Source organism: Augochlora pura, chromosome 10, assembly GCF_028453695.1.
Source record: "Augochlora pura isolate Apur16 chromosome 10, APUR_v2.2.1, whole genome shotgun sequence".
NCBI lineage: Eukaryota > Metazoa > Arthropoda > Insecta > Hymenoptera > Halictidae > Augochlora > Augochlora pura.
The window spans coordinates 6,106,426-6,134,233 of NC_135781.1; the positions used below are offsets into that span (position 1 = coordinate 6,106,426).

The following is a 27,808-nucleotide window of genomic DNA, read 5'->3' on the forward strand; positions in this document are numbered from 1 at the left end:
TGTTAGAGTGTAACATAGGTTTCTAGGAGCCGTGGACAAAGAAAACGATGTTTGTGCCAACAAACCTGGGTCTCCTGTGGCGGTTTCTTCTCGGGCGTGTGGGCAATAGCTGCCGTAGTCGGCGTCAAGCACACTACATTGTCCGATTTGAGTCCACCGGACGTTGATAGCTTATTCATCGACGAATTGAACAGTCTAGCGCTCTGGAGCGTGAGGTTTGGGTTGCTGGTGATGACGCCGCAGATCTGTTGACTCTCGGACGCCTCGGTCAGATTCCGTTGTATCAGGCCGATTGCAGAGTTGCTCTTGTTAACAACGATGGCGTTCGTCGGAGCCTCAACACCAGTCGCGACAGTTGCGACCGTTGAGTCGCTCTTCGCCATGCTGAGATCTCCGACGATGCTGGTTTTTTCTGTTTCGGTGGCAAAAGTGCCGCCGGTGCCAGCCGTCTGTGGAATCACCACCGAGGCGGCTTGCACGTTCTGCGCAGCGGCCAACGTCTGGTTGCTGGACAAGGTCTGCAGTGTTGGGATCTTTACTTGTTTTACCTGCGCTGGCTGCGAGATGATTTTGCCGGCTTGATTCAGAAAGGACTGGAGGACTAAAGTGTTCGAGACGCCCGTGTTCCCAGTGGTTCGAACCGTGGCGGGCACAGTGGCGAGCAACTTGGAACCACTGGACACTATCGTGAACTGCTGGGCTCCCTTCATCAGGTTCATAGGCAGGATATAATTGGTGCCTGGGACTAAGACAGCTGTACTGCCCATCTTCCCGGTGACTGAGGCTAGAGCTTCGCTTACGCTCACCGATCCGGTCTGCACGGCCTCCTGGACGATCACCGCTCTTGGTTGACCGGAGCCCGGCTCCGCGAAGATCAGGTTTCGTCTCTTTACATTTAATTCAACTCCGTCGTTCGAGTCGTTGGTCAGGTTTCGCACCTCAGCGTTCGCATCTGTCACACTGGCGACGTTCCCGGCTGGCTCTTCAGGGGGCGGAAATCCGGCAGGGCTATCCTGTACGTGCACCACGCCGCTCGACGAGTCTTCACTACCCATGGTACGGCCAAGATCGTCGGTGCTCGGGCTCAATTCCGAGTTCTGCTGGCCGACCGGCTTCACCTTGTTTGCGCCAGACTTTTTTCGTTTCGAGGATTGACTGGGATTTGTCGGTGGATTCGATCTTCTTCTGGGTGCCGGTTTGTTGTTTAGATCTGGCGAATTTCGTAACTGTTCCGCGTACTCATCCAATATTGCATAGATTCTTTGCGCAGTCTGTTCGTCCTCTTGAGGCTTTTGCTGTGGTTTTGGAATTGGTGAAGCCTTCGACGTATTGGTCGCGCTAGTCTTCAAAGTTTTTGGCGCCGACTTTTTCACCGCCTTTGCTGATGGCGGTGTGGGTGGCGTTTTTCCAGCAGAAGGTATCGGCGCCGGCGCCGGCGTCACGCACGGGCTGGAAGAACTTTGTGAGGTCACGCTTAGGGCAGGTGAAGCGGCTGGCTGACAGTAGCTCGTAACCACGACGACGGGCGTCGAGTTCGGTGTTTTCGCGGCCACAGTGCCGGTACCTTGGTTTACGTATGCCAGTGAGACTTTTTGCGAGAAGATGTCTTGTTGGAAGTTTACGGCGCTACCATTGCTTGCAAAGTCGCTGTTGGTCTGTTGTTGCTGCTGCTGTTGCTGTTGTTGCTGTTGCTGCTGCTGCGTGGGCATCAGTAGCTGTTGCGCGAGGGCGCTTACGGAAACCTGTTGTTGTGGTTGTGGTTGTTGTTGCTGCTGCTGTTGCGGCTGCGGTTGTTGCGGCTGTTGTTGTGGCTTGCTAGCTTGTACAGTCTGTTGCGTGGTGGTTTGCGTCTGTACGGTAGTTGTTGCCGCAGTTGATATCATTTGATGAGTCTGTGGCTGGATCGTACTTCTCTCCTTGACCTGCTCCAACACGCTTTCAAACTCTCGAAGTTGCTCGAGCGTAGTCGAACTGACCTGGTTCGGCACTTCAATGGGCGAGCCGATCAGACTCTCTGTCCTCACCGTCGGTGCTTGTTGTTGTTGTTGTGACTGCTGCTGCTGTTGTTGTTGTTGCGTCTGTTGTTGCTGCTGTTGCTGTTGCAATCTCGGCGTCGTTAAGACAGCCTGGATGGCACTGGTAATGTTCTGCTGTCGGAGCGGCGCGGACGTCCGAATGATGTTCAGCTTGACCACGGGTGTCCTACCGGCCGGTATCGAATTCGCATGAGATATCGTCGGGATGATGTTCAATTGACTCGGGTTCGTGGTGGATATCGTGACGGGGATTTTGTGCGTGTATATCACTCCCGGCGAGGCGTTCTGGACATTCTGCACCAGCTGCGTAAGCGTCTGATTGGCGGTATTAGGGGTTGTGGTAACGTTCGCCGCATTGCTGCCCGTTGAGCTCTGTACGATGTTCAATATTTGTCTGCTGGTGGACAGCTGTAACGCGTTCGGAATGTTGGCGATCGACTGCACGTTGATTCCGGCGGCAGTGTTCGGTTGTTGACTACTCGGAACCGACGTTTGCACCGCCTTTGATAGATTTGCGGTCTTCTGCGGCGACGCAGCTTGAACGAGCGTTTCAGACGCAGGTCCGGACACCGCACCGGTCGCCGCGTCCGTCGACAGAGTGTAGATAGTTTTGCGAAAGGCTTGCTGGAACTTCGGCAAGCCGGCGTTCTGACCAGACTGCGTCGCATTCGTCTTGCTTGCGGTCAGTCTTTCATATGTGTTTCTGGTCGCGTTCTCCGTGTGTTGGTTTTGTCGTGAGAAACTACCCACGGTTCCCCCACCTGTGGACGTGTCCTCCATGGTCTGCAGACTGAGAACATTCCTCTGATTGGAGACCAGATTTGGATTCACAGAGGCTAGCTGGTAGGTGCCGTCCGGTTTGCAGACGATCTGCAATTGTTCGGATCCGATTGTCGCCGAACCGATGTTCGAGCTGATGGCTGAGCCGATGGTTGAGCTAACGGTAGTCGTTGTGGTAGTGGTTGCAGTTGCCGCCGAACATGGAGATGGGGATTTCTTCGGTGATGACTGGTTCTGTTGATTCCGACGAAGAATCGGTCCGGTCCTCGGACTGGAGTCCGACTCAAGTTGGCCGGAGACATTGGCCGAGGAGGCTGGTGAGCCGTCTGGTGGCTGATTAGCCTCTTCGCCGACATCGGGTAAGGCGGAGGATCTGGGCGGCGGGGTTTGGCCCGCTGGGCTCATACCGACTCCGCTGTCGTGTCCTCCCGACGAGGGTGTGCCCGGCAGCTGGATGCTGCCCGCGACGCTCGGAGTTCTGTTCGGCCGGGGCGGAGTATTGCTGCTGTTAACAGAGCCAGAGTTCGGACTCTGTGGAATGTTTCGGGAGAGCTGTACCACATTCACGGTGGGCCGCATCCGCGGCGGCACCATCATGTCCAATGAATTCAAACCTGGTACGTTCTTCGCCAAGATGTCCGAGTCTCGGACAGCTTTTGCCAGGATGTCGAACTTTCTCTTACCCATACTCGACTTCGAGTTCAATGCTTCGGCTGCGTTCAGGTCCGACTTGTCCGTGTTCGGCCCTCCGTTTCCCTTCTGCTTCTGATAGGTTGACATCGCGTTTTTGTTAGGAGAGAATGGCATGTTTTTCTGGATGTTCATCAGCTCATTAGCGATATCTCCGGTACTCAAACGTTGCTGCTTTTTCGAGTGAATTAACCGTCTGTCGATCTCGTCCGCTCGAGTTAGCACGATTTTCGGGTTTAGGTTCAGTGTGCTGAGCATCGGAGCGAATTTGCTGACGCTGTTCGCATTGTTCTCCATATTGTTGTGATCTTTGCTCTTGTTCAACAAGTTCTTTTGTAGTATTTGAGAAATTCTGGTCGGCTTTTTCGTGTTCTGTGGCCTGAACATCCTAAGGGACTTGAGCACCGCGGGATCGCTTCTTCTCTCAGTGATGATTAGTGGCGCAGCAGCTGTGTACGCAGACCCCTTTATCGTCTCCCTCTTGTTCTCGTCCATATCAGCAGAGAACAGAGTGATAATGTCGTTGCTGCTAACGTCGGAACCACTCGCGTCCTCGTTGGCGTTGCCGTGCCGCACGTTCTCGTTTACTAGCATGTGGAAGTGTGAAACAGACTCGACAGTCAACTTGGTCGATTTGGACCGCTTCTTGTTGGTGTCCTTGCCAGCCGGTTTGCTTGACTTCTTCTTTGCTTCTAGTAGACACCCGTCGCTGCCCAAACTGTCCGTCTGACTGTCCTGCGTGTTGCTGTCGCTATCGGAAACGGAACTGTTCCTAAAGTGCTTCAACTTCCGATCGGCGCTGTCGTAATCGCTCTCGGATGACTCCAGCCGATGGATCTTCCGCGCCCTGCTCGCTCTCCTCACCCGTAGCATACTGCCGCTATCCGAGTCAGTCGTGGTGGTGTCGTCCAAGCTTCTCCTGGTCGAGGATCTCTTGTAGGTACCGGCCGGCTGGAAGCTGCCGAATTGTTCTGAGTTGTCCGAGGGTAGGTCAACCCACTGCTCGTAGCCCTTCTCGATGCCAAAGAATATGTCCTTGGTATCGTCCTCCGAGGGCCAGTCCTTGAATTGCGAGTAATCGATGTTGAGATACTTGAGCTCCTTGTTAGTGTTCCTCATTTCTTCGGCGTTCTCCAAGTACCGTTCGCAGAGGCCGTTCAGCTCCTTCCAGTCGAGGACCCAGGTGAGCATGTGGTAACGGGGACTGCTGAGTACCACGGACAGGTCGTCGCAGAGTTGAGGCGACAGACCAAGCTTTTGTCCATCGAGCACCTGGTTCGGCACCGATTTCTCGTCGTAGTTCGCGGAACCGGTGACCGCATCCCCCTTAATCAGGATCAGCGCGTCGAGCGACCTATCCATGTTCCTGGACGTTGGTTCGCTCACCTCGGAGAGCCCGGACGGTTTGACAAGAGGTCCAGTCCCAGAAATGTCGTTGCCCGTGAACTCGCCGCAGTGAAAGCAGAGCTCGCCTAACGGTGTGCCAGACAGGGCATCTCTCTTCGGGTGCAGTGGACATTTGTCGCTCGTCGAAATACCGGATTCGCCTTTCTTCGCGGTGGTCAGCAGGCTCTTGAGCAGTTGATCGGTCCGCTCGAAGGTTTTGCTAACTTGCCCATTCTGGAAATCGAGGCCCTTCTTGCTCGTCAAATCCGTAGCGGTCTCTCCTCTCTTCTCGTCGCCTTCGGTCTCAACCTCAGTCTCGGTCCCAGTCCCGTTTGAATGGTGGCCATCCAACGCGTATTTCAATTTGTCGACACCCTCGCCAGACTTTGGTCTGTCCTCCTTCGTTTTCCCGCACGCAACCGCGATCTCCTTGATCCTATCATAGCATGTCCTGGTTGGGTGCAACGAGAATGCCGTCAATACACACTCTCTAGCGATCCCGATGTTGCTACCGACCACGTCGGCCAGTTTCAAAAACTGCGTGCTCAACCGTTTCGCCGTCTCGCGGACCTTGTCTTTGTCCGACTTCGCCTTCTGACTCTCCAGCTCGTTCATGTCCGTCGTCAACGCTCTTATATACAACTCGATCACCAGAGGTTTTATACTGTCGCCAAACTGCAAACGGAACAATATTTTAAAAAGGTTTGATCGTCGGTCGAGGATCAAGGGTTGCTGCGGGAGTTTCCAGAAAAACTCTCGGAGTAACCCTCGTTCATTTAGATTGATTCATTCGACGGAAATACTTACGTGTTTGGCGAGTACCGCGCAAAAGATATAAATGTGCTGAGCGCTCTCAGCGGGTTCGATCAATTTCCGTATCATCCCCGGCAACGTGGAAGCGACGTCCTTCAATTTCGAGTGCAATGACGCCCAGGAGTTCAGAATCTGCTCGAGGATGTTCGCGCCCGTCTCCGGTACAGGCCGCACCATCCCCGCGGTAACAAGATATTGTGCAACCAATTCGGCAGCCTTTATCGAATTCCTCCAAACTCGCGCGGTTCCATATTTCGTCGGTTTTTCGCCGCTGAGCCTCTGGACCAATTCCAGGCCGTCGCTAAGATCCATTAATTTTAACTGAAAAGTATCGGTCTTCTTAGGACTAGGAAACTAACTTCACAGTTTCTATTCGATGTGTTTTTGCGATAACGTCTCGATGACCGTACCGCCAACTCCCCCCTTTTCTAATCCCAGCATATCCCTTATAACCCGTTGCGAATTTACGTACCGCGGACATTACCGAAATTATCGAGACGTTACCGTAACACGGTTTCGCGGATCGAATGATAGCGACTATGGGTGGCCACAGGGGTCCATCGACGAAGCAGATGCCGAACAGTCTTGTTGGCTTTCTCCCTCCCCCTTCCCCCTTCTCTCCAGATACTCACTTGAGCGAATATATCTTGCGTGCGTTTCAATTTATACAATAGAACGATATAGACGTCGATCATGTAATGAACGTGATGAGAATCCGAGACCGAGCGCAGCCGATCGCTTCGCCGCAGAGAACGTACGCAAGCGGCGGCGAGGTTCACTGCTATGTCCTCGCAGCGGTCTTCGCAAAGTATTTTCAGCCTCATTGTTAACAGTTCACCTTTCTCCGAACAGCAGAATTCTGGAAAATTCAGAAAAGATCATTAGTTTGTGAAACTCTCGTATAACGGTGTGGCCGAAACGTCCTTCGCGTCTACGAGATTTCTAGTTCTCGAATTACAATAAATTCTCTCAAATTGTCCCTTAGCTCCGAAACAAAAATGAACAATTTGAGAAGAGGAGATACGAATTTCGATAACTTAAAAAACGGGGGACAATTTCGGAGCATTTTTTGTAGTTTTTTGAAGTCCGAACGTTTCGTCCTTGACAGCCGTAATTTGAGATGCACACGGTACCCTCTTCATGTTCGGAATCCGGTTGGCCGTTAAGTATGCTGTCGAGTGCGGGATGAGTCCATGGATTGTGCACCAGAGCTATCAGGGCAGTGCACCTGGGTGCAGCGGGGTGTTGCACCAGGTGAGACGCGCACCTCTGTAATGTTACGCTGAGGTGCGTCTTTGTCGCGGGTGACAACTTTGGCCACTCCCCGCGCAGAACCAATTTCAACGTATGTCTGCAACAAATCGATCCAAAAACGCTTATCAATGTTCACGTTTGACGCGAGGCGAGCCGAAGCGATATAACGACGATTCGACCTGTTCGCCGAATAATTAACTCGTCGATCGCAAGTACCTATTCGATTTATTCACCGACGAACGCGAACACGACGCGAACACATTTATTCTACCGAGGCTAATGTTACGACACGCTGCGATACGATACAGAGAAATGGAAATTGATTCCAAGATGCGATTAAACGCGGCTTCTTGTTCTCGGTTAAAAAGGGGACGCCGTCCCAACAATCCTCAAAAACTCGATTCTTTCTTTTCTATTTTCTTAAAGATTCAAACGGGTGGAATGTTACGATAAGGCGACATTAAAACATTTAATGAGCGAAGGTCGAATTTAAAAAATCGTACTTTATTAAAATGGCAAGTTACCTTAAAACATCATCCCATGATGATTCGAAGACAGAAGAGTTTCCTTTGCTTTCTATGTTTTAACCGGAAGCAGTTTTTACGGAAAAATAAAGAAAGCAGACCAGCGCCTTACGATTTTGTGTACCGACGTAAACATGAATGCGAACGCGAACGCGAACAAATCGAAGAATCGGCTTGCCGCGTGATTGCTCGAACGCGAAGAATAACAAGGGAGCAGGAGGAGCAGGAGGAGCGGGAGGAAAAAAGGGGTGGGCGAGGAGGACCAGAGGACGATAGAATCCCGGACAGGAGGATAATTGCGTTGGTTGTTCGATGATACGGGAGGAACGTCGATCGACGCTAGTACTCACTTGTGAGCCCATTCTATGAGAGACTGGGTGGCCTCTGGCGTTGCCCCAGGAATGAAATTGGTGACATGCTCCCAGGCGGACAGAAGTGCATTCACCTTGTCGCCGTACTTCTTTTTGCTGTCACTCAATGTCGCTTCAAGCCCCTGCAAAAGCGTACGGTGAATCGGTGAGCAGTCGATTAAATACAAATAAAAGGGTCGGCGAGCATTTCCACGAGAGCGCAAGACCCTGCTTCGTTCTGCTTCGTACTGCATCACCCTGACGGGACGACCGCTCGCGATGCTTTTCCAGGAAAAGTACTTCGAGCAACCCTATCGGGATGCGAGTCGTCCCGCTTCAAGGTTTCCTTAAACTACTCCCACGTTTCGCAGCCCCGTCTTTACCTTTCTCTGCCCTTCCCCCCTCCTCTTTCTCTCTCTTTCTCCCTCTCGCATCCTTTGCCCGCCACGTTCGAGATACTTGGTCCTTAGCTTCTCGTGAAAGCTACGAAAGTACTCCAATTGTATGGAACTTTTCCGAGCCGTAATTTCTGAATTCGTTAGAAAATAAAAGTCCTGGACCGGGTCATTTACTTTCTGCCAATAGTGCCAGTACTTTGGGTTGAACGCCCAAAGACAAGAGGCGTAGAAGACGAAACGAAAAAAAGAAAAAATAGAGAGAAAGAGAGAGAGAGAGAGAGAGAGAGAGAGAGAGAGACGAAGCTCCGAGAAAGAAAGCTTTGAGAATCGTGCTTTCAGTCCTCTTCGCGACTAGACGAGTCGACGAGAGTTTGCCTGAAGGAATGTTCGGTGAAAGGAAGAGGGAAAAGACGGAGAATCGTTTCCGGCCAGCAGTAGCGAGCCGTAGTAAGCAACGGCCGGTCGGCCGGCCGAAAGATCCTCGAGTCGGTGATACTTTGGAAAACCGGTCCCGATAAAGCTGACCCGTGAATCGGCGCGCAAGAACAACATTCCCATGTAGCCAACGCTGCTTCCGGTACGATACTCAACGGCCGAGTGTTCCGGCAGTTTCGCCTCGATTAGCTTTAGCTGGGCATTCGCGATTCTTTTTTCTCGCTCGTTGGTCGAGCTGTTTCGCCGCTGGAAAAGAACGGGACATAGCCTGTTCGACCATCGATCGCAAAAATAATTAGGGACCGTCGGGGAATCGGTGACAATTCGCGAGAAGAATAGAAACGCGGAAATCAAAAACTGATCCGTTCCAGCAGAGCCGCGGACATAGGGCACGATGAATCGACGTTATGTCGTACCATTTTCACATCATTTATTTCGCAGATTTCTGACAAGGTTTACGATAATCCGACATAGGAAAGTACGAAACTAGGAAAAGGATAAAATAGTGCAAAAACCTGACGGGGAAGTGGCGCGGCCGCGATATAGTAGCAAGCTCGTCTTCGAAGGGCAACGGCCAGGATATTGAAAAAAGGAATGAGTTATCGTTACAGGTGTCCGGAGTTGGTATCGGAAATAAATGGCTGCAGACTCGGAGAAGTTGCTTAGTCTTCCGAGGATTAATCTCCGATCGGCTGGTCCCTGGAGAACCACGAGTGCGCACCGTTCGAAGCGCGGTCTGTCCGCCTGTCCAATTGATACGATAACGTTTCTCCGGGGTGACTGTTATCGACGCGCGAGAAATTAGGTCTTGTCCGTCGTATTATTAATTACACCCTCCACCCCCCCACCTTCCGCGCAAAACCCAACAGGATGAAAAAGCAGCGAAGAATCGGCCGGATCTCTCGCGTAAACATCGGAGCGGAAGAGGCGCGCGAAAAGCGAAACGAGAAACGCGAAATGCGAAACACAACGGTCGCCGGAATTCGGTTCAATATCGGAAGGAAATTGACAGAATTTCCGCGTAACGCTGACGCGAGCGCGCGGGCTCGCATTATTGAAACGTTGGAATTTATGAGTTAATATCGGAAATCCTTCACGCGCGACGTATCGAATTTCGGCCTCGACTCCGTGGCAACCAGTCCGGCCGGCTTCTTGCCTTTTTTTTTTCTCCCCCCGCGGGTGCCTCGGAACGAACTGAAAATCGGAAAACTCCGAAATCGGGGCCGACGGTATTCCTACCGACCCGTACGTACGGCCACCGAGAATCGTTTTCGGATCTTACCGGGTTTCCAGTCCATTGAAATTCGCAGACCGCGGAGATCGAGGGACGGGCAGCAGTGTGGCGTTCGGAAAGAAGGAGCGCGAGTAACGGAGAAGAAAACGAACCGACAGGGTAGCGAGAGACGGCCGGGGGCAGAGATTTTTCCCCGGGAAAATAGGATGGCGATGGGGGGCGGTTTGCTCGCGTAACTTGCAAATGGGGAAAGTTACGCGAAAGTGTAATTTAGAGATTGGGGAGATTCGTGCAAGTAACAGACTCTCGTGTTTTTCCGAGGCAAAACTTTTTCTACGGGGCGAGTCGAATTTTTGTACCGACTAACGGTACCCCCCCCCCCCCCTCCCCCGGCAATGGTAAAAATTCTGCCGATTTCTTTCTCCCTCTTTCGCGTTTTCAGCGGAGATAATTGATTCCGGCCCGACGTGAACGCAGGAACTCGCACCACTTTACAGTAGGAGCGTTCCGATACTCGAACGTTCAAGTGATTCGAAGCGAATCGCAGACTCGGTTTCGGATCTAATCCGAATGCTCGACTAAACCCATCAATCGAATAAACCGAGTATACGAAAGAAACCGGGTCGCACCGATGGAAACGAGTGGCTTGAATGAATCGAGCGGTTCGAAGGAAACTAAACACTTCCACGAGCTCCCAGTGATCGAAATCTGCAGTTTACGGCGCTCATTTCCGCATAAGCCATATGCACACAGTGTACATGTACATAACATTGTGCATATATATATATACATGCACAATGTTTCAACAACCTGTTTTTAAATTAATCGCTTATATATGTTAGCAATACCTTTTATCGGTTAACATATATCTAAAGAACAAGAGAACGATAAAAGGTATTGATAAGATGTTCGAACAAAAATTGTTCAATGTGAAGTAAGACATGAAATAATGCATTCAGTTATCTTATACATTAACTCGTTAAAGTGTTATTATGTAATGTAAACGTATACCGTGATAACGGTATCAATAATAATATATGCAGACTTCGTTGATTAGGAACTCCTCGAAGTAGTTCAGTTTCTTTCACATCGCTCGATTCATTCGAGCTACCTGGTTCCATCCGAGTATACGAATCGGTTCTTTTCTTCAAGTCGAGTACAATATTTCAATAAAATTTTATTCTCTCGATTGATAGTACATCTCTAATTTCCAGCGATGGTAGCTTTGTTACCATGGCGTTATCGTGCACCGAGATCGGAACCGACCGCGAAAATAGAACGGGATAATTGGTGGACAGATCCGGGCCTCCCGTAATGTTCCGTCGAATACGCGTGGGTTATGACGTTTATTGCGCTCTCGAATCATCAGTTTAACCCACACACGAAAAACCTGTTCGCACGCGGACGTGTTTGATAACGAACGAATCGAAATTGATGAACGAGAAAAACAGATCGCCGCGAGGATGAAACCGAGTCGCTGTTCCCTCGCAACGCGGTGCCATCTTCCATTTGTCGCGTTTCAATTTCTCGACAGCACGATGACTTTTATTTAAAAAAGCACAAGAGGAACGACACCACGTATAGTTCACGTCGTTCAACGACGTTCCGCGTCGGATGAAATATGAAGTTGTTAGGAATGATTATCTCGAGTTTCTCTATCGGGCTCGGTCACGGTAAATTCGAAGCGCGATAAGGTCGATGGAATAGGGTTACGGTTGGAGGAATCGAAAGTCCATCGGCACTGGGGAAACAATGGTAGGAAAAAGAGCAATAATATAAAGTGTCTTCCAATTAGAAGTTTCATTTTGAATAACCCGTTATTTTGCCGTCTGTCAAACAATTTGCTGTTATGTATTGGCAGATGACACGTGAAAACTACGCTATGAATAAAAATGGAACGTTACGTGCTCGAACAACGCGTCAAAATTGTTCACATTCGCTACAGAAATAGTGAAAATTACGCTGGCCATTTGGCTGACAATGCTTTCATTGTTAACGCGTTAAGCGCCGAGCTTGTTTTGTCTTTCTTCTCGTTTAGCCCGTCGTATAAAATTCTATAAAACCAGCGTATATTGAATTTTAATGGTATTCGTTAACATTCGTTTTGCTAGCAGGAAACATTTGGGTACGTTCATTTACGATCTCTAATTAATTGAAAATTTATTTATATAGAAGGATATTATGTTTGAATTGTATATCGTCAGCCGCCGACAATTAATAAACTCCAACAAAAAATATAGCGTCAATCATGGGTGACTGATATGTGTTTAATGTTTCAATGATAAAACATTCTCTCTCGATGGAAGTGAAAATCAAATGATAAAAAAATATATATGCATTTTTGATAAATCAAAATGAAAGCTCTAGTTGGAGGAACCCGTGGTTGCTAAAGTAATAAAAATAACGGGAAGAAATGAACCTGTGTCCTCACCACGCACGACTTTTGGATGTGCGAAGACATTCAGAGGGGTGGTCGAGCTGATCGGCGATACAGCAGCAGTGGTACTGTCGAGATTCCGAAGAGGGACGATTTCCGAAGAAGCGTCTTGTTTTGGAACGGTGGCTGTTTGGGTCGGTTTGAGTTGCTTCGAGTCGTTTCGAATCGGTTCGGATAGGGTCGAGGCGCCGAGCGCCGGGCAACGAGGAGGAGCGACGAGAGGTTCCCGTTGACAAGGGTCGTTGTCGGTAGCGGCAACGATGTTCCTCTCGCTCGGCTGCGTTCGGGTGACGGCGAAGTGGCAGGGGTGGGGGCAGGGCTCGTAGCGGACATCAGCGACCTTCGCAGCCCCGGGGTTCGATCCTGAATTGGCCGAGTTGCCGGAAGAAGATCGCGAGACGACAACGACGACAACGACGATGCCCTCCTCCTCCTCCTTCTTCTTCTTCTGAAAGCGTAGCGGCAACGGCAGCCTCGGGACTCGCTTCCGTCGCTTCCGTCCCTTCCTCCTCTTTGCCTTTCCTTCTTCCTCTTCCTCGGCCCCTTGCTCGACCTCGTCCTCGCCCTCGTCCCACCGGTCTTTTCCTGCTTTCCGCTTCCTCCTTCTCTTCTCTTCGCTTTCGTGCCCTTTCTCTTTCCCTTTCCCTTTCCCGATCCCGTTCTCTTCCTCTCCTACCCGGCAGAATCGTACGGTGTTTTCTCCTCCGTTTCTGTTCCGTTCGGTCACCGACGGTCGCCGTTCCTCTTCTCTCCTCCAGGCTGACCGCGGTGGCTGACCAGGCTTCTTCTCCTCTCCTCTCCTCTCCGCCTCTCCCCACGCGTTTTTCACTCTTCCGTTCGCTTTTTCTGCTCGTTCTCGTCCGCTTCTCTCGCCGGGTGGTCTCAGCGAACCGGGACGAGCCGACCACTACCAACCGAACGCCAGCGTTTGCTGTCCCGCTACCATCTGCAATGCAAAACAACCAACGTCTCAAATCGTTTCAACTCTCCTTTGAACGGTACACGCATGCATCCATCGCTTGGCTCCGCGTTCCCTACGTTCTACACATTCTACACGGTCTGCACGCTTTCTAAGTGCCTCGACCGATCTGATTTCGCGTCCACGATGCGGGCCCGACGACGATACAAAAACAAACAGAAAAAAGACTTCGCGCGGTCGACCCATTTTACAGGACATTTCACTTCTTCGACGACACAGCGATAAGTTAGAGGTATTTATTTGATAATCTGAACACGTGATTTACAGAATCTCCGTCATTCAAAGTGTGTTTTTATTCTGTTATTGTAAAAATGGATGATCGACCGTATATTTGAATAAATTTGAATAAATTCGAATAAATTTTGAAAAATCAAATAAAGTATATTTGAATAAACTTTATTTGAGTAAATAAAACCTGCGAAGGTTTACTTTCGCAGAGACAAAACTGAAGAAACTGACTACCTGAAACTGTCACAAAACGGTCGCTAATCGTTTATAAAAGGTACTGTATGACTTAGAAGCACTAAATGTTACCCCAACATTTCCCCATTAGAATAGTATTTCACATCAGCCGACAGGTATTATTTGATATTTGTTGTCAATGAAGCAATAAAGAAAATAAAATGTCTCCAATGAAATTAATAACGTAAGCATCGATGGCATCGGCAAGCCGGAAGTAGAGAGGATTAAATGCGCGGAATCAAAAGTTTCCTTTGATTGATAACTTCCGATAGGAAGAATCGCCGCTACAGTTGTCGCTGCCGCGACCATCGCCGCGGCGGCTCCTCCTGTTCCTAAGATCCTCTCTCCGGCGCTTCGCTTTTTTCCACAGCCACGGGCAATTGCGACACGACCTCTAAAGGTCCCGATTTATTCCAGGACTCTCCTAATTGCTTTCCACCCCGGCGGAAATTGTTTTTGCGGAGAGCACCGAAGTCGGCTAGGCGAAAATGCGATTCTTTTGCGAGCCGTGGAACCATTTCTAGATAAGATTGTTTTCTTCGGACAAAATATTTGCAGCTACGTGGCATACCTCTGCCATTCAACCGCTTAGCTTTTGCTATTTCTTTGAAAACTGTGCAAGCACTGTAATTATACCGTGTACGTGCACTTTTGCAAAATATATAATTCAACTCGTCATGTGCGAGAGACAGGCACATTAACATATTTGTGACCGGCAAATCTTTTCCGTTCTCAATACCGAGCACCGGCGAAAATAATGAAATTCTGAAGTTGGTTGCCGCAAGCTTGTATCGTTAAAGCAAGGATAAAAATGATAAAATTTGTTTTGAAATGTCAATGTTTTAATTATGTGTCGTTTCAAATAAAAGGATTTTTATAATTTGTATAATTGCTTTAATAGAATTTAAAATTACTTGAGTTCACGTCAGCAGCAACCAGAAATAGGAAAATTGAAAATTGTACAATTATAAAAAAAAAGAAACGTTTTTAATACACTTGCTTCTGACTTGCAATATGAGAATAATTGATTTCAGTTTGTTATTTAACACTTTCATGTTAAGAATAACGGAATATAAACATTGGCGATTTGTGACACCGCTAAAACAAGTTACGTAAGGATGAACAAGTCCGTTGTATTTGGCGAGTATCAAAAACAGCTAACTGGTTTAATCATTGGATACGCTAACATTGGAAGGCCGAGCTAAACTTCGCACCATCATTAGAAGAAGTTGGACAGAATTTTCAGTCCTAAAAATTTTCCTAAGGTAAAAGAAGTCCAACTTACTGGCAGTACTTTCGACAACGATAATCGATGATCGGCAGGAATTATAGAAGTTGCCGAAGTTGGACGTATCGCGGCAATCGAGTTCGTTTAATCGGCCCAATCGATCGTGTATCGTGTATCGCGTATCGTGGACTCGTAGTTCCGGACGGCGAGAGTCGAAGCTAACGCGAGTGGAGTTCGAAGAACGCAGCGGAACGCAACAGTGGAAGCATGCGATAGCGCCTCGTCTTCGTCGGGCATTGCACAATAGATCGAAACGTCTATTTCTTGGTCGTCATTGGCCAAAATCGATTGTTGGAAATTTGTACTACAGCTTCATTAAATCCTTAATAAGTGATCTTCGCATAAGAAAACACAAAGAAGCTTCACATTCACATTAGAAGAAGATTCGAATCAGATCCGAATCACCTAAATTCTAGATATCTAAATTAAAGTGGTAAGGCCTTAAGAAGTAGACAAATTAGCTGCTAATTAAAGTGCTTAACAAAGTAAATCTAATACTGTAGGGATTTTCGACAACAAAGGATCAACCACAGTTACTTTAAGAAAATATTTAATAACAGAGAAGGAGAAAAACAAGATAATGAAATAAAATACAGTCTTTACACACAAATCTCTCACAAATATCTCAAGGTTTGTATTTTTTCTCTCAACGCTCTCACGCAACTGGGAAAACTTTTCTACCCTCACGACACTCTTGCTTTCTTAAAACTCACTCATACACGTCCGCATTCAATCATCGATTCGTACGCATTCCAGCTCACTCGATCCGACTATCGCATAACCCAAACGCTCTTATCTCATACCACACAATACGTGTACTTAACAAAAATCCGTTTAGATATCGGCTTAATTTCTATAGTGAGGCGCAAGTTCAGCGACGGCTATTGAGAAGAGATTTCGATGCAACGGATCCCAAATTTGTAATAAATTCACCGGCGTATCTCGGATAAAGAAATCCGGGAGACGGATAAAGGGGGGCGCAAACGCAACCGACGTTTTGCATAAGATTAATCCGAAGCAGGCTCCCTCCTCTCTGCGTCTCTCTGTCTCGCGCCGGTTCGTGACGAGTGGCAATTATTCTCCAGTGAACGTCTCCCGACGAAACTAGAGCCGGACCAGACCGGGCCGGACTGCGAGTTATCTATCGATTACACGATTCCGCCGAGTCTGGTCTGTACAGAGGTTGCTTTTGTTCGGAGGTTCCGCGCTACGCGTTCCTTGTTCCGTGTTCGTTACCAACGTGCCCCGGCACGCGAATCATCCTTCTTTTCTCCGCGCGACTCCCGCAAGGAAACGCCTAATCTTTGTCTACTCGTTTATCGCTGGTTCACGCGCGGTACTTCGTCCAGGGATAGACTCTGCGCGAAGCTCCGAAAATTCCGGGCAAATTATCTTTTGCGATCGAAAGTCGATAACTTCGGAAACAAATGCGATTATTCGCAGGAGTCTACCGAGTTTGTCGACCTCATGAGCGTCATTCTATTTCCACCGTGTTTTAGTAGCGACGCGAATCGATGAATTCCGAGATTTTTCAACTGAATTTAATTTACTTAGCAGTAACGGTACAGATACCCTTTTAATTTCCTTAAAAATTCAATACCATAATGATAATAATAACACAATGATAATAAAATTAAAAATGAAAACGATATGATAATGATATGTAAAGGAAATACAAATTGAACATACCAGCTTGTGATAATATCTTCAGTTTACTAAAATCATTAGTACAAAAGTCGGTAGGATAAGTGTTGGTCAAAGTGAGAAAATCTTATTCAGAGAATCAGTTTAAAGTCCTGAGAATTCAAGGGACACAATGATGAGGTAGAAAATCTTGGCGGTTTCTCGTAAAACATTACGGATTGTTGAAATTAATCAATTTAAGAATATCAGAGTCTTTACTCTGCTGAGAACAATTTTATGTAATAGACATAGTTCTTTACCTAAATGGTACGATTTGCCTACAATAATTGTTATGTAACTATGATCCCTCTTCCACGCAGCAGATAACGCGAAACATTCGCTTTGGCCACTAAATATTTCCGCGTGAAACGGAACCGAAGAATTTTTCTCGAAAACGGTTGATTCGACACGACAAATAAATAAACAGAATCGTGTAACCCACGCGCGTTACCGGGAAACGTTTCCGCCATTCGACATCCTATTCATCGCGCATCGGCCGACTATCCGTTTAATTCTCGTCCCCGGTCCCGTCGGCGACGCGTTTAAATAATTCCACTTCGGAGTAAGAAATAAATTCCGCTCTTCTCCACCCTTCTACCGTCGCGATCAGCGGAATTCGTTTGGTCGCGCCGAGAGACGGAGGCAAGCACGAGCAAAAAAGAATTTCCCCGCCATTTGCATGGTAACCGCCTCGTTTGAAATTTTTCCTAGTCGATTAACGAGCGGCGCGGCCCTCGATCAGATCGTTTCGGACGAGGGTACGTCGAGCTGCGTCGCGACGACACCGGAACGGGCAATTTCGTCGGCATGGAAGAAAAGGTATTTGTACTTGGTACTTGCAACCGGTTCGAGCCGCCGTACCAATAGTTTGTTATCGCATGGGAAGAGAAACAGAACCGGCTTTGTCGGGTCGACCTCGTTCGGAAAACAATTTGTCATCGACGAGGAGATCGGGCGTCGTCGAGCTTTGATAATCGACTCCGCCGATCTCTTCTGGCATAAACAAAAGATCGCATGCGTCGGGCGAGATACCGCTGTCAAAAATACCCGGAAATTTCAGACACCGATGGTTGATCGTGGTGGCGAACGGGTTAAGGTGTTAGGTAACTCGCGGACGAAAGCTCGGCGATATATTTCACCTATTTCGTTTTCCTCGTCGTCGATTCACAGATTCGGCAAAGAAATTTATTTATTTATTGAATATATACAGGAAGTTATCCATTGATTAAAAAATTAAAAGAAGAAAAATACAGAGGTTTAGAATTACTTGATATAGAGTTGAAATAAAGAATAAGATAACAGCAATACCATAAATTAATATCATAAATCTATACAGACTGTGATTACGTTGCGAAATTATATTTAGAGAGACCGTGTCGGTGTATCGGAGCGCTGAACAAACAGTAAGATTAGATTTAAACGGGAAACTATGCTCCAAACGAGATATACAACCGGTACGAGGGTGTGGGAAACGATCGAGTGGCAGTTTCGAAGAGAATCCGAGCTCGGACTCGTTCGGTGGCATTCTCGGAGGCTTGTCACCAGTTTCGCGTTTCGCGTTCAAACTCCCGCGTGAACTCCGGCGTGAACTCCCGTGTGAACTACCGCGTGACCGAGCACGCGAATAGATGGATTTCAGTGGGACAGTCGGCAGAACGGTCTGCAGTCGAAACACGTTGCCCGCATAAAACGCGAGCGTCGAAGATACCCATAAGGAACGAGAACGCTCTCAGCGTCGTGCAAGAACTCTCCTTTGGTCGATTCAAGTATCACCGAGTACGAATATCCTTGCCACGATACGATTTCTACGATTTCTAAGTAATTTAAAATTGACTGGAATCTGATCTCGCGACCATCAACATGACCCACGTAGCACCGTCGATGAAAAGCAGACCTCTCATTTACATATAGTAGTCATTAATCAGTTTATCGCGTCTTTTGAAGTTCTACGATTACTAAACTTTCGTACTTCCTTGCACGTTGCCGTCCTTAGCTAAAATGTCTTATCTACTAATTTGCTACTTTCCAAGATATTTTAAGACATTTGAAATGTCGCGTGACTTCACAAGTCTTAATTCAATTTCACAGGAGATGTCGAAAGTAAGAAATAGAATTAATAGTAAAATTCTACAAGAAATATTAGTACTTACACATCCTTTATTAGTTATTAGTTATTAGTAGTTAACATATGAATTTATTAGATATTTCTTAGCAAATATAAGGATACTGGAATAAGTGCTGAGCAGTCGATTAAAGACTTCTTACCAAAAGGCACTCTTGCCTTCCACACTTCGTGACCAGATTCCCCAAGAAAACTATCATTGTTCTTTAAGCTAGCGGCACGACTTTGGATCCTTGCCATACTTAGAAATTCCTAACTTTCCAAACATATGTCAACGAATGCTCCCCATCAAGTACCCGCATAACTCCAAACTATCCGGCACCATCTGGGGTTTGTCCTTCGACAGGAATTACAAACTTAAGAATTATTTCTTTTTATTACCTTTCAGAGCTAAGCCGTAGCTAATAAATTGTAAACCTTTTTTTATTACACTTTGTAATTTGTTCACTTTATGTTTTAATTGAAATAATTGAACAAGATATGCGTGCACTATTATGTTCTGCTATTGGTAGTTGCTAAAGTGTCCAACAATTAGGAAATACATATATGTATACATATATTTTTGTCCGATTACGGGATTGTCGAAAGGTTCTCACATTTTTTGCAATTAAGAGGTTTCACTTCATAGAAAAGGTACCTTTTGGCACGCATTTTGAAAAATAGATAATATTCTCTTCGAGAGAAGCCTATCCACACGTCAACGTAACACTTATTTTTTTAATAAGTTGGCTTAATAAATATAACTACAATAAGAAACTTGTAAGGGGAATTTTTTCCTTAATCGTCCAATCACTGGGACCTCGCGGGGGTTGTCGGAAAAAGCTCCCGTTCAAGATCGCATCGTGAACAACCATTTACGTTGTGCTCGTTGCACGAGGTCGAAAACGTTGCCGACTCGCTTCTATTTGCTCGAGCGACCCAGCTAGCTAACCAACAAACCAGCTAACTTCTCATCGCGAGCTTTATCGTAGCCGACGCGAAACGTAAAACTTTCCCGGCGAACGAAATTCCGACAGCCATCGAATAGAACGTAGAACGATGTCGCCGACAAGGAACTCTTGTTGCAAGAAATTTGTTGAGAGACGAAAACTACTTTCCCTCCGGTTCGAGGCTAACTGGGCAAGCATTATCGAACTGTTGGCGATCGATAAATCGCGAATAAAACCGTCGAGAAATATTTGACGCGCGTTCGGGTGGCCAAACGGCTAAACGGCTGCCGAAGTTGGGAACCAGGGCAGGGAGAAGGAAGCTCATCCGACCCAAGTTCGCCGACCAAGTTGCTTTCGCCATTGAAACGCGAACACGGACTATCCGGCTTGGGTGTTCTTGCGAGAGTCCACAACTTTTATTTAAAAAGAACGTCTTTCAAAGAATTGTGACACGGTTGGAAGTAATTACCGCACGATCGCCGTCATCTGCAGCGCGAACGTTAACGAACCCCTCGGGTTCGGGAATGTTTGTTCCGATCGACCGCCAACCGCGACTGTAGTGGCTATCGTCGAACGTAATCGGAGCTGCATCGCACAGTGGAGTACTCGTCCGATTTCACTGGCTAAAATGATTTTTTCCCCTAAAAGTATCTAAAATGTACCTACTAACTTATTTATAGTACTTTAAATTACAGCTATTAATAGAATATCTAAAATACAATTTTTATTATTCAATCGATTCGAAACATGTCTATTTATTTAATTGCGGTGTTTTAACATAACAGGAATAATCTTAAACTTTAAAAAAATACTATTATTTAAATAGTATAATAATGATATAATTATTAAGCAACATCTAAAAGACACTAATAACAATCAAAAACGAGTTAAAGATTATTAAAAATTATGCGAAGCTATTACAATGTTTTAAAAAGCATTAAAAGTTATCGCGCAGCATTAAAAATTATTTAAGGCTAAAGACATCGAAATACGGCAGACGAAAGGATCATTGTTCCCTAAAACTCCTATTTAACATTCTATTTTAGAAGCGTTAATTATACCCTGATACTCTAATCGGCGTACCATAAACTACAATCCGGTAACTCCGCTCGGCGCATTCACCGTTAAAGTTTTACTCCGCGGAAGCAATCAGTTTCTCGCTTTTCGTTTATTTATCGTTGTCGAGTCGTAGTAACGCTTGCACTCCTTTTTCCGAATAAATGCGACCGGTCGAAAGTCGGTCGTCGGAACGTTCGAGCGTGAGAGCGCGAGAGCGACGAATCGAAACGACACGGATGATAATTGCGAGAGTTGCGCGTCGAATAAAAGCTCCTAAATTTCTCGGCTCCGGTAACGGGCCCAGCGCGGAAACTCGTTAAAAATCTGCACGCCCCCCCTTTTTTTTTTCATTCCGACAAAGGGCCACCTGTTGCCACGCAACAGCTGATGCATCGACGCGGGATCAGCGACGCGGTTATCTTAATTTTCATTAAGCGCGTTTTCGCCCCGCATTTTTCCCCGGTGATCCGATTCCGCGGGCCGCGTATTTCACGGTGACCACGTTCGACGTAGTCCTGGGCTTCGATCGAAGAGGGAGATAAATACCCGTGGCCGTTTTCGCGTTCCAACCGTTCCAACAAATTTGCTAACCGATTAACAGTCAAACGAACGGTATGAAACTCTCTTCCATAAATTCGTTCGCTCATTTGCTGCTAGTCGGTATCTTATTCAGAAAGACTTCGATAACCTCGGGTTGGTAACAAGCAATACTAACAGGCTGTTACTTAACATTAGTAAAGGTTTTAGTCATTCCATCTACAATTACCATATTCGCAGCGTGCAATCAGAATCCAATATTGGAGATCTTCTTCTCCAACCAAGTCACCAAAATTATTGGTATGCTGTTCTGTTTTCACAACAGCAAAGTTCTTTAAAAATATTAACGCTATGCGACTGCTAAACTAATTTCTTGACCGTGTCAAAAAATTCACTGCTTAGAAAACATTTAATATTTTCAAAGCTAACAATAAGATTTCGATAACAAGTACATAACGAGAATTTTTATAATTTCTAACGGGTTTCAAGTAAATAAAGAACACAACTTATAAAAGTAAATTTTTAGAAAGGTATTAATACCTGTCCCGCATATAACGTGTTAATTGTACGTCTCACGAACAAAGACGACTGTAGCACTACTTGCTATTTGCCTACAGGAGATTGAACGGTGACGTGAACAGTCCTTAAATCTGTGCCCTTTTCCAAGCACTCGAGTCGCGTTCGACAAGCAGAAGAAAGTCTATTCTTGCGCAGGAATCCCATCGAAGCTATAGAGTCAACACAATTGCGTAAATAGGATCATCATGAATGGGAATCGTTACTGCTGCAGAGCAAACTTTCTCGGTGCCTTCAGTTCCTTCCGACAGAACGTAAGATATATTCGCAGCTCTGTGCATAATTATAGAATCAAAGCAACTTTTACATTGTTACTGATTTGTAAAAGAAAACTCAACAAAATGACATGTTTGTATGTTACTATTCTCTATTATTTCTAATATAGAAATATACAAATATGATTGTTTTGTCAGATTTCTGTTTAAATGCTACTAAAAGTTTAAGAATCACTTTAAGACTTTATAACTATTCACACCACTATACGTTGCAGACTATAATGCGTATATTATCTTCTCATTATTCTCCGCATAGTTTTCTTATGTATACCAAGGATGTATGCCGATTAACGACATAAAATATAAAATATAAATATCATCTTTTTGTACAATACAGAAAGCAAATAAAACTGTTTTGTAAATAGTAGTTACATATAGAAATAACATTTCAAGCTGCTATTTCAAAAACGTTTCACATGCTAAATTCTGTATCACATGAAAAAATCTGTAGTCGATTTACTATTTCAAAAATCGATTTTTCCCGAACCCCGCCCGTGAATAATAAATCAAATCAGAACAAGCTATTTCGAAAGAGCACGCACCGCTAAGAAGGATAATTCATGAGGTAGGAAATGGCACACGTCCTCGCTCGGGCGTCGAGAGATGGTGGTTACGGTGTACAAGGGGGTAGAAGAGTTTCTAGCAAGAGTGCAATCCACGAGACACGGTACACGAGAAATTTCAGGATACGACGGGCTCCAATTCCGTGGTAGAGTAGCGAACGGGTATGGTCGTCGGTTCAGGTCGGGTCGAATCGGGTCGGGTCGGGTCGAAACTAGAGAAGAAAGCGAGGGTACGCGAAGGCGAAGGCAAAGGCAAACGCGGCGGAGCCTCGAATAATGCGTTTAGTCCCGGAGCCTCGAAAGCTCATTACCGGCCGCGATCGTCTAATCTTGGATAAACGAGCAGAAGAAAGTGCTGGCAGTACTCCGGGGTTAAACGTAGCTATCGGCTAGGCTGGGTCTACCAGAAATTTTAGCCTGGTACCGGTTTAACATTTTAAACGGCGCTCGCCGCCCATTTTTCGAATTCGCGAATCTGTTTCACGGTTATGAAACTCATTTGGCTGCTGTACAATTCGTCTACACTCGTTCTGCAAAGAAAAGGATTCCGGGATTTGCTCTTTAGATGCGGAGCGATAAACGGTACGATTTAATTGTACGCTCGTATTGGAACTTTTTAAGCTGGGAGTACCGTCTAAAACGCTGCGTAACATCGATCTCCTATCCTTTTATATATTTTTTGTGTAGATATGGGCGCCGTTTAGACAACATATATAAATAAATATTGTTCTTTAGTAAATAATAATAATAATAATTTCTACGAGCGAGATGCTAAAGATTTAATCAACGAAGAAAGAACACGGACCTTGGAAATATTTCCAAATTCGAAATGCAGAAGCAAGACGATGTTTTCTCTAATCTAACGACATCATCTTCCCGTCGACGATCCAACGGAAGCAAGTCGTAAAGTTGATTTTTGATGCGAAGCTTCGGAATCGTACCTTACGTTCCAACCCGGTCTCGTCGGCTGACCAAAGCCAGGAGAAACTACTTGTCGGTGGAAACGAGAGATTTTTTTCACTCGATAGAGCAACAAAGCCAGAAAACGAAAACCGGGTCTCGCAGTGGCGTCCCGGAAAGATTAAAGGCTGTTCGAAGCGAATATACGCGACGTCGTCGTGTCGCTGTCCCATGCGGGGCAGTTTTCGGAGTTCCATGAAAAATGGGTTAGCCAGGTCGCGGACAAGCGAGACAAGCAGGACAAGCGGGACAAACGGGACAAGCGTGCGAGGAACGTCTACACCGCGGGCGAGGCACTGCCTCGATGTTTTTTGTGCGCCGTTTTTGTGTATTGCGCATTAGTTCGGCTGCGCGTAATCGTCGACGTTCCATCTCGGAATGACGTGCGTGCGGCACGCGGATCCGCGGCATTTCAGAAGCCGGCTAAAAATTCACGGGACTTGAACCTCCTGCAATTTCACGGATTTCTCTCAACCGAAACTCTGTTACGGAACCGAACCAGAAACTGCCGCTCCGATCCTCGGCGCGAGTATACTTCGAGAAACTCGATTCTCGCTTTTCCAAACTTTGCCAAACGATTGATATTTCCGCGATACGCAATTTTATTTTATTGTGTTTTATTTTATTTTGTTTACGGACGCGTGCTCGTTTTGAGATAAAAGAGACATCCCTATACGGAATGGTTCGGCTCCGACCGAATGAGGGAGCGTACACACGGTGTGAATCGATGCACGGTCGACACCGAACCGTTCGCAGTAACGGGAGCGAATGAGTTCCATCAGCGCGGTGATGGAAATAATAGAGAGTAGGGGAAAAGGTGGGAGGTTCGGTCCGAACCACTTGAACCCTCGCGCCGTAATCCAGCGCGTCTTTCTGTCCTTTTATTAACAACTTTGAGATTAATTATCTCAGAAACTGTAAGCCTACTGTCAAAAAATCAGATACTATTAGATTCAAGCTTTACAAGTTCTATTACTATATTAAATCTGATCAAAAAGTAAGCGTCAATTCTAAGAACCATTCCCAGTTAACTGTGAAGAATTTTTGGAAAGAGACGACACTTTCAGCATGTGTATAAATTATCGGGATCTACGAAACACGCCGTTTAAGTATCCGTTACTGACTCAGAAAAAAATTTTAAACACAGAGTTTTTTCGTTTTGTTTTTAGTTAAATTTAATAAATTAAGAAGAAGTATTGTTGTCATCGCACCGTGAACTAGTACTTGTAAAATTTAACTATTGGAAATGGGTGTTTAAATACATTTAAACTAAGGTATAGTTTTAAATAAAAGAAACTTTATTCTACGGCGCGTGAGGAAGCTCTTTTCTGTGCATATGCTTTTCAGCGACTGACCGTGGCTTTTTTGGAACCCCGAAAAGAAAACTCGGGTCCCCTCGTAATTTGGACTGTTATGCTTGTGCCTCACAAGGCCAAGCACTTATACGAGGTGTATATTTTCCTATCTTAATTTCCATCGCTTCTAAGAACATTGATTTGTTTTTGCCCATGCACAAATATCGAATTGTGGGTGATACGTAATATTCCAATAAACGAAAGTCATTTATTGAGGTTTTAAAAAGTAATATCACATCCAAAGGATTATAAGTCCTTATGGGACACACTGTATCAAATTTCAGTATAAAAAAACACGTTTCAATATAAAGCATCTCAAAACGGATAAAACCCAAATGTGGACGAATTGCAATACTGCGTAAAGATACGATCATGCTAGTTTCCAGCCAGAGAGAACGCTTCAATTTGCGATCCTGAAACAGTATCGTAGAAATAGAAATATCGAACGGAAATTACGAAGAGAAAACGAAAGGTGTGGGTCGGGGGTATGGCGTGCACTAAGTTAAAAGTAGAAACACTGTGTCGTTGAATATTCTAGGTTCATTCTATCATATGCATAAAACTCCGTTATCAGCCGCGGCATCTTATCTATTCAGAGATTTCCTCGCGCAACGGACTTTTCCGCTGTGCAACGAAAAGTCTGGCTTCGTGCGGAGACACGTTCTATTTCTGACTATTTTGTAGTGGCAATTAAAAAATCGGTACACGCATTTTCTCACGTCTCTCGTGATAAGCAATATCACGCTATTGCATTTAGTTTTTATAATAACGGGGCCAAAACTCGTCTTTCACGTACATTCCACGAATAAGTATCAGCCGAAATTTCTCCAAATCGAACGTACGATTGCCAATCTTCGTTGCCAGAATCGCATCGTCGTTTTTTCTTATTAAAATTTGTTCCATTTGAAGGACGTTTCGGATTCGATAAAAATGTTCTCGATAAAATTTTGTCAATATTGACAATTTATTCATCTTTTTTAAATTTACTTTTTATTAAAAATAAAATGCTAGTCATTCCGATTATGTAAATATTAATACATATTTTTTACTCGATATTATTCCAACCTTGACAGCGCTAAAATAGTTTAAATCACGAAAAGCGAATTCTCAAATTGCTGTACGACGCAAGGTATCAACCTCATGAATTTTCTTCCACCAATCATCGAATACCTTCCGTATCGATCGTAGAACGTTTCGATCGAACCAAGCCCAGACGAACTAAAATTCCCCGCTCGCAGTCAGGAAGTAAGAATCGCAAGGAAAAGTCGGAACGTGGACGTCGAGGTGACATCGACCCAGTTTCGATCCGACGCGACAGTGAATCCAGCAAGGGAGGCTTGTTCGAAGCTCGCTCAGAAATCCGATGGAACCGCCGATGGAACGGATCGGTCGGCCTTCGATCGCGTCGTCAGCTAGCTTTGTTTCTAATTCCTCGAAGAAGCCGCGTGTCGGCTTCGCGGGCTTTCGCTGCCTTCCGTAAGCGGAAGCCGGGATGCGGAATTAGATTTCCATTCCGTCGTGAAACTCGAACCCTGTCCCGAGAAACTCCGTCGTGTTGGGCATCCCGTTTTACCCCGGGACGAGACCCGTGTAGGGAATAATAAACGCGAGGAACGCGCAGCGTTCGGTTCCGTTCTCGCGCTTGTTCCGTGCTACCCAGAAACGTCCTGCGAATAGTTTCTCCGAAACAGGTCATATTCGTTTGGACAAGTAGTGTTGCATCAACCCGACTAGTAGGTAAACGATTGACAAAACGCGAATCCTGTGAATCCGTAATCTGCGAAAAGAAGGAAGTCGACCGAAAACGTACCGATACAGTAGAACGTTCCGCTTCCGCCTCGTCGCGAACCTCGAAGACGGTTTCCTGCCAACGACTACTCAACGAAACTGGAACATTCTGGCGATGAAATCTCTTCCTTCAATCCTTAACTACTATTGCCGGTCTGTGAGACCGTCGCTAATTACTTATTCAATCTTATTCATAATTACTTATTCATAATTCTGATTCGTAATTGATATTCATAACTGTAACAGAAAATTGTAAAAAAAGAAACGTTTTTAATACACCTGTTTCTACTCAATTAAACTGGAACCCCATCATTATTGCTGTGCAAATTAAGATCGATTGGTTTTGACACTTTAAATAACACTTTATTTATTTATACTTTTTTAGCGCCCACGATTAGCGGTGGAATTGTAATACCCCCGGGTATTCTTTGTAAGCCCGGGGGAATATTAATTGTCAAATAAATCATGAGTATCCATTCTATCTTTTGCGACGCGTGATTTTGTAGCTATATTACATTTCCTTCTTTTCCTGTAAACTTTCTTCGCTATCACAACAGAACAGATGTCTTTCTTGTACCGTGTACTCATGGTTTTACGGTTCGCATAATGAATAAATGAATGAATAAATAAATGAGTGAATAAGAAGGATTTCCAGCACCGTTCCGTCGATGCTTACCAACATCCCGGGTTTACGGCTGGCCGCTGATTATCGTTTGCGGCCGGCGAGATCGTGCCGATACTCAAACAGAAACGAATGCAAATTCAATAAGCGTACCGTAGAAAAACGCTTTTACAGGTTGAATTTTGTAGCTCGCCTGCAATTCGGTCTGCGACCAGCAGCTCCCAAAGAAATATGATCACGAGCGTATGCAAATACGCCCGGGAGAAACTAAAA

The 27,808-nt window shown here is 45.9% G+C and overlaps 1 protein-coding gene across 2 annotated transcripts in view; it reads right to left on the reverse strand.

Moving 5' to 3' along the window:
* The window catches only part of LOC144475810 (uncharacterized), a 54,341-nt gene that overhangs the window by 3,731 nt on the left and 22,802 nt on the right, over positions 1 to 27,808 (reverse strand). The window contains exons 2-7 of one of the 2 annotated variants that reach the window (XM_078192099.1): positions 12,332 to 13,283; positions 7,834 to 7,976; positions 6,839 to 7,056; positions 6,338 to 6,564; positions 5,700 to 6,026; positions 66 to 5,567 (exon numbers count right to left, since the gene is read on the reverse strand). In XM_078192099.1, coding sequence (XP_078048225.1) covers positions 66 to 5,567; positions 5,700 to 6,026; positions 6,338 to 6,564; positions 6,839 to 7,056; positions 7,834 to 7,976; positions 12,332 to 12,361 — 6,447 coding nt within the window. In that variant the 5' untranslated portion in view covers positions 12,362 to 13,283. Of the gene's footprint in view, positions 1 to 65; positions 5,568 to 5,699; positions 6,027 to 6,337; positions 6,565 to 6,838; positions 7,057 to 7,833; positions 7,977 to 12,319; positions 13,284 to 27,808 lie in introns of both variants that reach the window. The other variant, XM_078192098.1, reaches the window with a different exon arrangement.